The sequence below is a fragment of the Oncorhynchus nerka genome, linkage group LG20 (genome assembly GCF_034236695.1).
Source record: "Oncorhynchus nerka isolate Pitt River linkage group LG20, Oner_Uvic_2.0, whole genome shotgun sequence".
In the NCBI taxonomy this organism is placed as follows: Eukaryota; Metazoa; Chordata; class Actinopteri; order Salmoniformes; family Salmonidae; genus Oncorhynchus; species Oncorhynchus nerka.
Window position 1 is genome coordinate 77149294 of NC_088415.1, and position 12770 is coordinate 77162063.

At 41.1% G+C, this 12770-nt stretch overlaps 1 protein-coding gene across 3 annotated transcripts in view; it reads right to left on the bottom strand.

Annotated features, from left to right (window-relative positions):
• The window catches only part of LOC115103150 (ephrin type-B receptor 1-like), a 383081-nt gene that overhangs the window by 43216 nt on the left and 327095 nt on the right, over positions 1 to 12770 (bottom strand). For all 3 annotated transcript variants that reach the window (XR_010460228.1, XR_010460227.1, XM_065005794.1), the window contains exon 9: positions 7956 to 8020. Coding sequence is in view for 1 of the 3 variants with exons in the window: in XM_065005794.1 (XP_064861866.1) it covers positions 7956 to 8020 (65 nt within the window). In the remaining 2 variants the exon portion in view is untranslated. The remainder of the gene's footprint in view (positions 1 to 7955; positions 8021 to 12770) is intronic.

Here is a 12770-nt window from a genome sequence, read left to right on the forward strand (position 1 = left end):
TAAGTTTAATGCTAGCTAGCAACTTACCTTTGCTTCTTGCTGCCCTCGCGTAACAGGTAGTCAGCCTGCCACGCAGGCTCCTCGTGGAGTGCAATGTAAGGCAGGTGGTTAGAGCGTCTGTTGTTCTGCCCCTGAACAAGGCAGTTAACCCACCGTTCCTAGGCCATCATTGAAAATAAGAATATGTTCTTAACTGACTTGCCTAGTTAAATAAAAGTGTAAATATATATAAATATTTTTAAATATAAGGTATATATATATATATATTTTTTTTTTGTTAATGGCAAAATCAGTGTCCAAAAATACAGATTTCCGATTATTATGAAAACTTGATATCGGCCCTAATTAATCGCCCATTCCGACCTCCAGTTGTCCACTATCTATGTGAGATGGTGGACATACAGTCGGCTGTCTGTCTATTCATGGCCAAACCAGATGCTGGAGCACAAACAGCAGCTGAGACAACTCATTTCTGGATAAAGGAAACGTGTGTGTGTGTGTGTGTGTGTGTGTGTGTGTGTGTGTGTGTGCATGTGGCTGACATATGGACATTTCTGGATACATGTTGTATGTGGGCATTTACTAAATATATATTATGTGGGAGTGTGTGAATGTCAGTGAACGCGTGTTGATAAATGGTGACAGATGCTTGTGGTGTGTGTGTGTGTGCCTGCGTGCGTGCGTGCATGCATGTGTACATGTTCCTGCACATGTGTACATGTTCCTGCATAGGCCTACATATATGGTGGCAAGCGGATGTGTGTAGATCCATTAGTGTGTGTGTGTGTGTGTTTGTGATGCCTTTGGAAGTGGGTGGGTGTGTGTTTGTGTGATGTTTATGGATGGCTGTTGATGTGCTTGTGACTATTTTCATGTCATCTGACCATAGCACCGGATCCAATCTAAGTGCCAATGCCGTTTGGCAAACTCCAGGCAGTGCTATGGTCAGATGACATGAAAATAGACCTCATTAGCCACGCACACCAGTGGTGGGTTTGGTGTCAAAAAATAGAATCATATGCAGAAAAGTACCTTGTGCCTACTGTCAAATATGGTGATGGATCTTTGATGTTATGGGGCTATTTTGCTTCCACTGGTCCTGGGGCCCTTGATATGTTCAACGGCATCATGAACTTGACCAAGCAGCAGGACATTTTAGCCAAAAACCTGGTTACCTCTGCAGGAGGCTGAAACTTGGCCGCAAGGGATCTTCCAGCAAGACAATGAACCCTAACACATCAGAATTCACAAATAAGTGGTTAATTTACCACAAAATCAACATTTTGCAATAGCCATCTCAGTCTCCAAACTCCATTGAAAACCTGTGGTGAGAAATTAGAGAACAACCGTTAATCGGCCGAGCTGATATATCTGGCCGATATTCGCTTTTTCTAGTCTATCGGTTATTGGACCTTCTCTATCGGCTTTGCTGATAGTCCCTTTACATAGCATAAATGCTGCTATGCCAGCCACCCCTCACCGCCTGGCCATGAGCACTGCACAATGCTGAGGAATGCATAGCTGGGAAAATCAGCAGCAAGCAGCAAGCTAGCTCATTCTCCAGCAGAAAGGTGCAGATTGAGAAATGGATGAATTGACACAGTGACCAAAATCAAACTTCTGTTGCAAATATTAGTTTAGTTAATTCACTAATAATAAGGCTTGTGTCGACGTGCCAGGATATGCATGAAATAAGAAAGCTAGCTAGCTATGTGATCTGTTAGCAAAGATTACAATAATTAGCTAACCTTTTCATCTGCGATGTTAGCTAGCTAGCTATATTAGCTACTATGCTAGCTAGCTGGCTAGATAAACATGGTGATAAGATATCAGATAGGAGCTAATAGCCAATGTAGCTAGCTAACATTAGCTGGTTATCATTTGAACATGCACAATTTTTAGCAATTGAAAATCAACTTGCGTTGTAACGTTAGCTATTATATTTCAGTAAGGTAAATTGTTAATATTCATCTATGCATGTGATGTCATCTAGTGGTGTGCCAATCTGACCAGCTGCAATCATATGCGTAATTTGACAGTTGATAGATTAGATGATTGTCCTAATAGGGAAAGAAGGAAGTGTTTTAAAATGGCCAGATAAAGTTTGGCAATAGGTTTAGCTACCTAAGAATCATCCAGCATGTTTATGGACCAAGAAACCTGTAGATCAGCGTGCGTGTTTGTACGTTCTCACTTAAACTATGGGCAGATTAAACTCTTAGACATAATGTGCATCATTGTTTCATATTTTTTCCTACCCTCGCTCTCCTTGTTAGATATGAGGGGCAGCAGGTAGCCTAGAGATTAAGAGCATTGGGTCAGTAACCGAAAGGTTGTTGGTTCAAATCCCAGTGCTGGTAAGACTGAAAAATCTGCCGATCTGCCCTTGCGTGAGCTGCCCAACTGATCCCAGGCGTGGATGTTGATTAAAGCAGCCCCCCTCACCTCTCTGATTCAGAGGGGTTAGGTTAAATGCAGAAGACACATTTCAGTTGAAAGCATTCAGTTGCGTAACTGACTTGTCAATTTCCTTTTATTATGCACATTTATGTCTTGATAGCCAATGTCAACGCCATCGAGTGAGTTTTCATACTAGCAGTAAACTGCAGCAAGTGACATGAGCGATGGAGAGAGATGTGAAAGGGAGTGGAGTTACAGCCTTGCTCTATCCAATCGTAGCAGTAAGATCAAGTTGCAACCTGCCATTTCTTGACAGACAGCTGAACTCGCCAATAGAACTGTTTCTAATTTTGTTATGCATCCTGAAAGCTGAAAAAAATACTTATTTCATAAGCATCCGTGATCACAAATCATGACGTTACGTTGGACCCATTTGCATTGAATATATGTTATTTTATATTTACAAACTAACAGCAGTGCCTATAGGAGGTCCTAAGCGTGACATGACATAATTCCACTTTAATAATGTGGATATCTCACATTACTCATCTCATATGTATATTTCACTATCTATTCTTTACTATCTATTACATCTTAGCCGCTCTGTCACTGCTCATCAAATTTTTGTTGGTCATTTAGGTTTTGTACTTTAATAATTTTGTACTTTAATAATTTTGTTTGGAATCATATCTTTTGTAGTGGAATCATGACTCATCTCATAGATATTAGGTTTTGTAGTGGAATCTGTATAATTTTGTATCCTGTTACTATCTTTTGTATTCTTTACTATCTATTAGGTTTTGTTGTCTTAGCCGGTTTGTCAATCTGCTCATCTATATATTTTATAATCTTTATATATTTTGTTGTGGAATCTGTTAGATATTAGGTTTTGTAGTGGAATCTGTTAGATCTGTTAGATATTAGGTTTTTTGTAGTGGAATCTGTTAGATATTAGTTTTGTGGAATCTGTTACTATATTGTTTTGTAGTGGAATCTGTTAGATATTAGTTTTGTAGTGGAATCTGTTAGATATTAGGTTTTGTAGTGGAATCTGTTAGATATTAGGTTTTGTTGTGGAATCTGTTAGATATTAGGTTTTGTAGTGGAATCTGTTAGATATTAGGTTTTGTAGTGGAATCTGTTAGATATTAGGTTTTGTAGTGGAATCTGTTAGATATTAGGTTTTGTAGTGGAATCTGTTAGATATTAGGTTTTGTAGTGGAATCTGTTAGATATTAGGTTTTGTAGTGGAATCTGTTAGATATTAGGTTTTGTAGTGGAATTTGTTAGATATTAGGTTTTGTAGTGGAATTTGTTAGATATTAGGTTTTGTTGTGGAATTGTTAGATATTACCTGTTAGATACTGCTGCACTGTTGGATCTAGAAGCAGAAGCATTTTAGATATTAGGTTTTGTTGTGGAATCTGTTAGATATTAGGTTTTGTAGTGGAATCTGTTAGATATTAGGTTTGTAGTGGAATCTGTTAGATATTAGTTACACTTTGTAGTGCAACTGATAACCATGTGTATGTGACCAATACCATTTGATTTGATTTGATTAGGTCCCAAATGGAAGGCAAAACGATTGCCATCTGTACAGTAGCCCCATAGTCTCCGAAACAAGCTCAATAACTCAATGCAGGCACACACTCTTACTGAATATGCATTCACCTGTATTGTGTGTAGGCCTATACCATCTTCATTTACTTAGTTAATGAAGAGATTTACAATTTAAATAAAATGTTATGTAGTTAGATTGGTAAAAACAGTCATTAATTGTTTGATTTTAAAATTGACGCATTAACGCATACATGACTCCGGGATATTTTGTCATAAAACTGTTAAAATGTAATGATATTGAATATTGACCTAAAATATCGTCCATCAGCCTCCTCAGGCCCCAACAAATCCATATCGGTCATTCTCTATTTTGAATTGTAGAGGACAGTCCATAAGCACAGACAAAGGATATCACGGATCTGGAAAGACTATGTGTTCTCCAGTCTCATAAAACATTTTAGAAAAAGGCCCAGTGTTGTTATCCTTGCAAGGGGTGGGAGGAAGGGGCAGGAGGAAGGGGCGGGAGTATTGAAAACAGAGGTGCCAATTTTGACACCTACCTTTTTGAGAATTTGTTTTATTACTTGTTAAACAAAATCTCTTTCTCTGACCAATTTTGTTGGTATAAAATATACTTTTCTAATTTTTGGTACCTACAATATAGTTCGGTATTTGAATGATTTATTTAATAGTATTTTGGGGTAATTTTTATCAAGCGTGCCAATCATTTCAGTAAAATCCCTGAACTACCCCTTTATAGTTTTAGGTGTTGCATGTTCATTTCCCATTCAGTGCACCACTCATCACAGTTTGTGACTCCATTACCAACAGCCAGGGTGAAAAAAAACACTCCTTAAGCATTTCAACCAAGAAGAATCAAAGTGGAGTTGTTTCTTCCAAAGTGGGTAGTTTTCTACCAATGAGTAGTAATTATAAAACTGTCTATCAAATCCTGAAGAGAAAAGATCGGACATAATCTATTCCTGAGCATTATTATTAGTTAGCGGGTGAGTGTGGAGGGGGAAAACACAAGCTGAATAGGAACACTTATCACTGTTTTTCCCTCGCCTTCAAATTGCTTGATGATAAGCGTGGTTAGCGCTGTTGCCGTCTCTCTAACATCTTCTTATTTTATTTCTCCACTTATGTTAATGGCTTTAAATCTCCATAAGATAGCCTCTGATACAATCTACTGCGAATGCCAACTCTTCTGAGGGTTTGACCGGGGAGAAATGGCACACCGCATGTACAAGGCAAGCAGGTACAAGCTCCGCAAATCCATTAGAGATGCAAAAGATAATATAGACTCAAACTTGAATTGATGTTCGACAACTCAGACTCACGACTTACAGTATGTGGCAAGGACTACCAGAGAATACAAAGGAAAATCCACCTGTGTGGTGCCCACCAAAGCCTCCATCCCAAACCAGCTTAAAACATTCTATGCTTTCTTTGAGGCAGACAATATGGAGCAGTCCAGGAAGACTCTCGCAGTCCAGGAAGGTGCTTTCGCTCTCCAAGGCTGATGTGAGGAAAACTCTCAAAAGAGTGAAAACTCACAAAGCAGCCAGCCCAGATGGCATCCCTGGCCGCGTCCTCAGAGTGTGTGCTGACCAGCTGGCAGTCATTTTCTCTGACATCTTCAACCGGTCCCTGTCCCTGTACCAGGCTGTAGTCCCCGCTTCAAAGAGACAACCATCGGCCCACTGCCCAAGAAAAACAAGGTGACGTGCCCAAATGACTATCGCCCGTCGCACTCACCCCGGTCATCATGAAATGCTTGGCTGGCCCACATCAGGGCCAGCATGCCAGGCACACTGGATCACCCTAATTTGCCTACCGTTCCAACAGATCTACAGAAGATGACATTTCCAGAGCTATTCACACAGTCGAAAACACATCTGGACAAGAGGAACACCTATGTGAGAATTCTGTTAATTGACTACAGTTTAGCCTTCAACACTATTGCTTCCTCCAAGCTTGTCACCAAGCTCAGAGCCCTGGGTCTGGAAACCACCCTCTGCAACTGGAATCCTGGAGTTCTTGATGGGCAGAACACAGGCTGTGAGGATTGACTCTTAATGTTGACACTACCCATCCCGGTAGTGGGATAATTGTCATCAGCAACCGGTGAATAGCATAGCGCCACAGTCAAATAATATTAAAAAATATTCATATTCATGAAATCACAAGTGCAATATAGGAAACACAGCTTAGCCTTTTGTTTTAATCCATCTGTCGTCTCAGATTTTGAAATGATGCTTTACAGAGAAAGCAATCCATGCGTTTGTGTAAGTTTATCGATAGCACAACATAACATTATGTACACTAAGCATTAAGTAGCTAGGTCACGAAAATCAGAAAAGCAATCAAAAAAATGGTTTACCTTTGATGATCTTCGGATGTTTTCACTCACGAGACTCCCAGTTACACAACAAAAGTTCCTTTTGTTCCATAAAGATTATTTTTATACCCAAAATACCGACGTTTGTTTGTTCAGAAATCCACAGGAAAGAGCGGTCACGACAACGCAGACGTATATTCCAAATAATATCCAGAATGTCCACAGAAACATGTCAAACGTTTTTTATAATCAATCCTCATGTTGTTTTTAAAATATATATTCGATAATATATCAACCGAGTGTGTAGGTTTTTCAATAACAGAGGGAGGAACAATGGCGGCTTTACTCAGTTGCGCAAAACTCACCTATCCACTTACGCAATGTTATCCGTCACGCTCATTTTTCAGAACAAAAGCCCGAAACTATGTCTAAAGACTGTTGACACCTTAGGGAAGCCATAGAAAAAGGAATCTGGTTGATATCCATTTAAATGGAGGATAAGCATGCATAGGAACAGAGAGGTTTCAAAATAAGAGGCACTTCCTGATTGGATTTTCCTCAGGCTTTCGCCTGCAATATCAGTTCTGTTGTACTCACAGACAATATTTTTGCAGTTTTGGAAACTTTAGAGTGTTTGCTATCCCAATCTGACAATTATATGCATATTCTAGTTTCTGGGGCTGAGAAATAGGCCGTTTCAAATGGGTATGTTTTTTAGCCAAAAACTAAAATACTGCCCCCTACACGCAAAAAGGTTAACACAGGGTCCCCCATAGGGTGTGTCTTCAGCCCTCTGCTGTACTCCCTGTTCTCCCACGACTGCATGGCTTTGCATGACATCAACTCGCCGACGACACCAATGTTTTAGGCCTGATAACCAACAGCGCCGATTCAGCCTATAGGGAGGAGGAAAGTGAACTGGCATTGTGGTGCCAGGACAACAGCCTCTCCCTCAACTTCAGCAAAACTAAGGAGTTTGCTTGCCTTGCTTTAGGCAACTTTACAGTGTCAGTCAATGGCCAAAGAGTGTTAGGACCCTGGCTCAATCATGGTTAGCTTACACAGCCCTGAGAGATGAGTGTCAGTCAATGTTACTTAGAGCCCTCTACGTCAGATCAGGAAGGGGTCTATTTTCCCTCAATGCTAGAACAGGTTGTTTTAGTACTCAGCATGATATAACTGTGTGTGGTTCAATCACGGTTACAACTCTGAGAGGTGAGTGTCAAGCAATGTCATTTAGAAAGTGTAAAGGGATGTTTTAGCCCTCAGTGTTCAATCAGAAGGGGTGTTTTTTTCCCTCTATAGTAAAACGCCCTTAATGTGGCCTGTGTTTGTGATCGAACCAGACTGGGTGTCAATCAAGGGTGTCAGTCAAGGTCATTTAGAACGTTGAGGGACTGTTTTGCCCTAAATGATAGAACATGATGGACAATTGTTATGTGTTTTATCCTATTTAACTAGGCAAGTCAGTTAAGAACAAATTCTTATTTACAATGGCGGCCTACCCCGGCCAAACCCTAACCCGGACGACGCTGGGCTAGTTGTACGCAGCCCAATGGGACTCTCATAGGGCGGCGTACATGGCCGGTTGTGATACAGCCTGGAATCTAACCAGGGTCTGTAGTATATGGTGCTGTGGTAGTGAACTTACCTCTTCCTGTGCTGTAATGCTGTAACTTGTCGCTGTACACCGCTTCCTTGGTGTACGCCCGTTTCCTGATCACAAATCAGAGAGAGAGAAAGAAAAGTTTTATTTTGTGGGAAAAAAATCAAACATAAAAACAACTTTAAGATGAAAGGAGGAATCAGGAGGAATCATTAAATCTGTCTCGGAGTCTCACTAACCGAGGCCTGAAAGCGACCGGTCTGAAACTGAATCAGTGGCTTAGGGTTAGAGTTAGCTGCAGCGACAAATGAAGTGTAATGAGAATGAGCTGTTTTTTAACTAGAGATGTGATACCATCTCTGTAGCTTTTCATCTGTCTTCCTAACCCTCTCCTCTGCTCCTACAGTCATCAAACACCCTGTCGTGTCTGATAGGGCGCTGTGCTACTAACTGGTAGCATATGGCACGGCTGCAAATTCTAAATTCAACTTAAAGGTTTTTGAAGAGAGAGGGGGTGGGGGAAAGTAGCATGGTGCTGTCACACGCTTTTGAGAATAAAATTGGTTAGAGTCAGTTAACTCAGGTCAACTCAGCGTGAACACTTTGGTCCACATGTGAAATGGACGATTCATAGAGAAACTCATAATACAGATGTGGAACAGTTACAGAGCCTTCACAAAGTATTCACACCCCTTTACATATTCCACATTTTGAATTCAAAATGGATTAAATTTAGAAAGGTTTGAACATTTATTGAAAATGAAATACAGAAATATTTAATTTATGTAAGTAGTCACACCCCTGAGTCGAAACATGTCAGAATCACCTTTGGCAGCGATTACAGCTGTGAGTCTTTTTGGGTATGTCTCTAAGAGATTTGCACACCTGGATTGTACAATATTTGCAAATTATACTTTTTAAAAAATGATTCAAGCTCTGTCAAATTGGTTGTTGATCATTGCTAGACAGCCTTTATCAAGTCTTGCCAATTATTTTCAAGCCGATTTAAGCCAAAGCTGTAACTAGACCACTCAGGAACCATCAATGTCATCTTGGTGACAAACTCCAGTGTATATTTGGCCTTGTGTTTTAGGTTATGGTCCTGCTGAAAGGGGGATTTGTCTCTGAGTGTCTGTTGGAAACAAGACTGAACCAGGTTTTCCTCTAGGATTATGCCTGTGCATAACTCTATTCCGTTTCTTTTTATCCCAAAAATCTCCCTTGTCCTTGCCAATGACAAGCATACCCATAACATGATGCAGCCACCACCATGCTTTTAAAAAATGTATTTAACCTTTATTTAACTAGGCAAGTCAGTTAAATATGACGGCATACACCGGCCAAACCTGACGACACTGGGCCAATTGTGCACTGCCCTATGGGACTCCCAATCACGGCCAGTTGTGATACAGCCTGGATTCGAACCAGAGAGTCTGTAGTGACGCCTCTAGCACTGAAATGCTCCGAAATGAGGAGTGGTACTCAGTGATGTGTTGTGTTGGATTTTCCGCATACCTAGTGCTTTGTATTCAGGACATAACATACATTTTTTTCAGTTTTCCTTTAGTGCCTTTTTGTAAACTGGATGCATTAGGTAGGCCGTCATTGTTGCAAACTGGATGCATTAAGTAGGCCGTCATTGTTGCAAACTGGATGCATTAGGTAGGCCGTCAATGTTGCCAACTGTAATGCATTAGGTAGGCTGTCAATGTTGCCAACTGTAATGCATTAGGTAGGCCGTCAATGTTGCCAACTGTAATGCATTAGGTAGGCCGTCAATGTTGCCAACTGTAATGCATTAGGTAGGCTGTCAATGTTGCCAACTGTAATGCATTAGGTAGGCCGTCAATGTTGCAAACTGTAATGCATTAGGTAGGCCGTCAATGTTGCCAACTGTAATGCATTAGGTAGGCCGTCAATGTTGCCAACTGTAATGCATTAGGTAGGCCGTCAATGTTGCAAACTGTAATGCATTAGGTAGGCTGTCATTGTTGCCAACTGTAATGCATTAGGTAGGCCGTAATTGTTGCAAACTGGATGCATGTTTTTGGTAGGCCGTCATTGTAGGTATGCCGTCATCGTAAATAGGAATTTGTTCTTACAGTTTTTTACAATCGCTAACAAGCGTTTACCTATACTTGAGATACTTTTTCTAAACTCATAACACACCTATGTCACTCAATTAGCCAAATAGTATATTTTCTGCTCAAAACCACATTTTGTTAATTCAGTACCAACTCTACATTTCAAAATGCAAAAAAACTTTCTCTACATACACTAACTCGATCAAAACACGGCAAACCCAACTCAATATCTAATCATTCAGTCAAAACACTAGCACATGTTTTCTATCCAAGAGGAACATATACAGTAGTCAATCATAGCACAATGACTTTCAAAATACTAACAGTTGATGTCATTACAAAAACTGCATCACTTGTCATGTTTCAGTTCTACCTGCATCAATAGACAATATGAAATCCATTGTTTTTTGTAATTCAGTTTCCGTTTACTGTAAACCACTCTACATTTTTGGGTTGAGTGTCGAATGTGTGCATTTTTGGCAACATACTATCTAAAAGTGAATGAGTCATCTTTACTTTATAGAATGTACAGTAGGAAAAAACAGAAAGTGACAGAATTGCTGCAGTAAAAGCTTTATTAGCAACATGAAATTGCTGCCAGTGATCAACAACACATCCAACATACACGACCTTTGGTTCAACAACACATCCAACATACATGGCCTTTGGTTCAACACACATCCAACATAGATGGCCTTTGGTTCAACAAAACATCCAACATACATGGCCTTTGGTTCAACACACATCCAACATAGATGGCCTTTGGTTCAACAAAACATCCAACATACATGGCCTTTGGTTCAACAACACATCCAACATACATGACCTTTGGTTCAACAACACATCCAACATACATGGCCTTTGGTTCAACAACACATCCAACATACATGGCCTTTGGTTCAACAACACATCCAACATACATGGCCTTTGGTTCAACAACACATCCAACATACATGGCCTTTGGTTCAACAACACATCCAACATGCATGGCCTTTGGTTCAACACACATCCAACATACATGACCTTTGGTTCAACAACACATCCAACATACATGGCCTTTGGTTCAACAACACATCCAACATACATGGCCTTTGGTTCAACAACACATCCAACATACATGGCCTTTGGTTCAACAACACATCCAACATACATGGCCTTTGGTTCAACAACACATCCAACATACATGGCCTTTGGTTCAACAACACATCCAACATACATGGCCTTTGGTTCAACCTTTGGTTCAACAACACATCCAACATACATGGCCTTTGGTTCAACAACACATCCAACATACATGGCCTTTGGTTCAACAACACATCCAACATACATGGCCTTTGGTTCAACAACACATCCAACATACATGACCTTTGGTTCAACAACACATCCAACATACATGGCCTTTTGTTCAACAACACATCCAACACACATGGCCTTTGGATCAACAACACATCCAACATACATGACCTTTGGTTCAACAACACATCCAACATACATGGCCTTTGGTTCAACAACACATCCAATATACATGGCCTTTGGTTCAACAACACATCCAACATACATGGCCTTTGGTTCAACAACACATCCAACATACATGGCCTTTGGTTCAACAACACATCCAACATACATGGCCCATGCAATCACAAATATCCTCATGTTTCCTCCCAGCGGCTCCCTTTCTGCTTCTGGCACCAGTTGTTGGTGGAGGTAATCTAAAACCAAAAGAAGGCGCTCAGTGTTGTAGGGACAAATCTGGCATTTCTGCAGGACCAAACCAGCACTCGAGGCTGCAGCACAAATTGTGATATTTGCTCCTCTCTGATGCGGCACATCAACTGTGGCCCTATTTCCGAGGACGTTTCTTCCCCGTGTTTTGCCAGGTTAAACCCTGCCTCGTCTACATAAATGATTTCATGTGGGGTCTGATTAGCCTCCAAGTCCATGACTCTCAAAAGAAATCTAACACAGTATGCGTAAATGCTTTTTAGTATGTCCTACTGTATGTACTGTAACCCATGATTACATGTAGAGTAGCATAGTGTAAAACTCACTATAGAGCAAGTCATATTGAATAGACCCGCTCACTGTTCCTTTCAAAAGGGGGGGGGGGGGGACTGAGAGAAACTGAGAGAATTTCAGAGCAGAATTGAAATTCTGAAATTCTATTGATTCTATTGATTCTAATGATAGAAGAAGCCCTTGTTAAATGCATTACTTACCTGTTGGTTTGCTGAAAATTCTGGATAATGGAAGCCACGGTTGACCATCTGAGATTAGGTTGGACTCTTTCACCCGTATCTCTCAGTGATAGACCCTGGTTTATCACATGGTCTATAATGGTGGCTCTTATTTCATCAATGACAGCAGCTCTTACTCTCCTTTGAGCACCACCACGCATTCTTACTACTGCCTGGTCCAGCTACTCCTCTCGCTGGTCTAGCTACTCCTCTGCCTGGTCCAGCTACTCCTCTCCCTGGTCCAGCTACTCCTCTCCCTGGTCCAGCTACTCCTCTCCCTGGTCCAGTTACTCCTCTCCCTGGTCCAGTTACTCCTCTCCCTGGTCCAGCTACTCCTCTGCCTGGTCCATTTACTCCTCTCCCTAGTCCAACTACTCCTCTCCCTAGTCCAGCTACTCCTCTCCCTGGTCCAGCTACTCCTCTGCCTGGTCCAGCTACTCCTCTGCCTGGTCCACCTACTCCTCTCCCTGGTCCACCTACTCCTCTACCTGGTCCAGCTACTCCTCTCCCTGGTCCAGCTATTCATCTCCCTGGTCCAACTA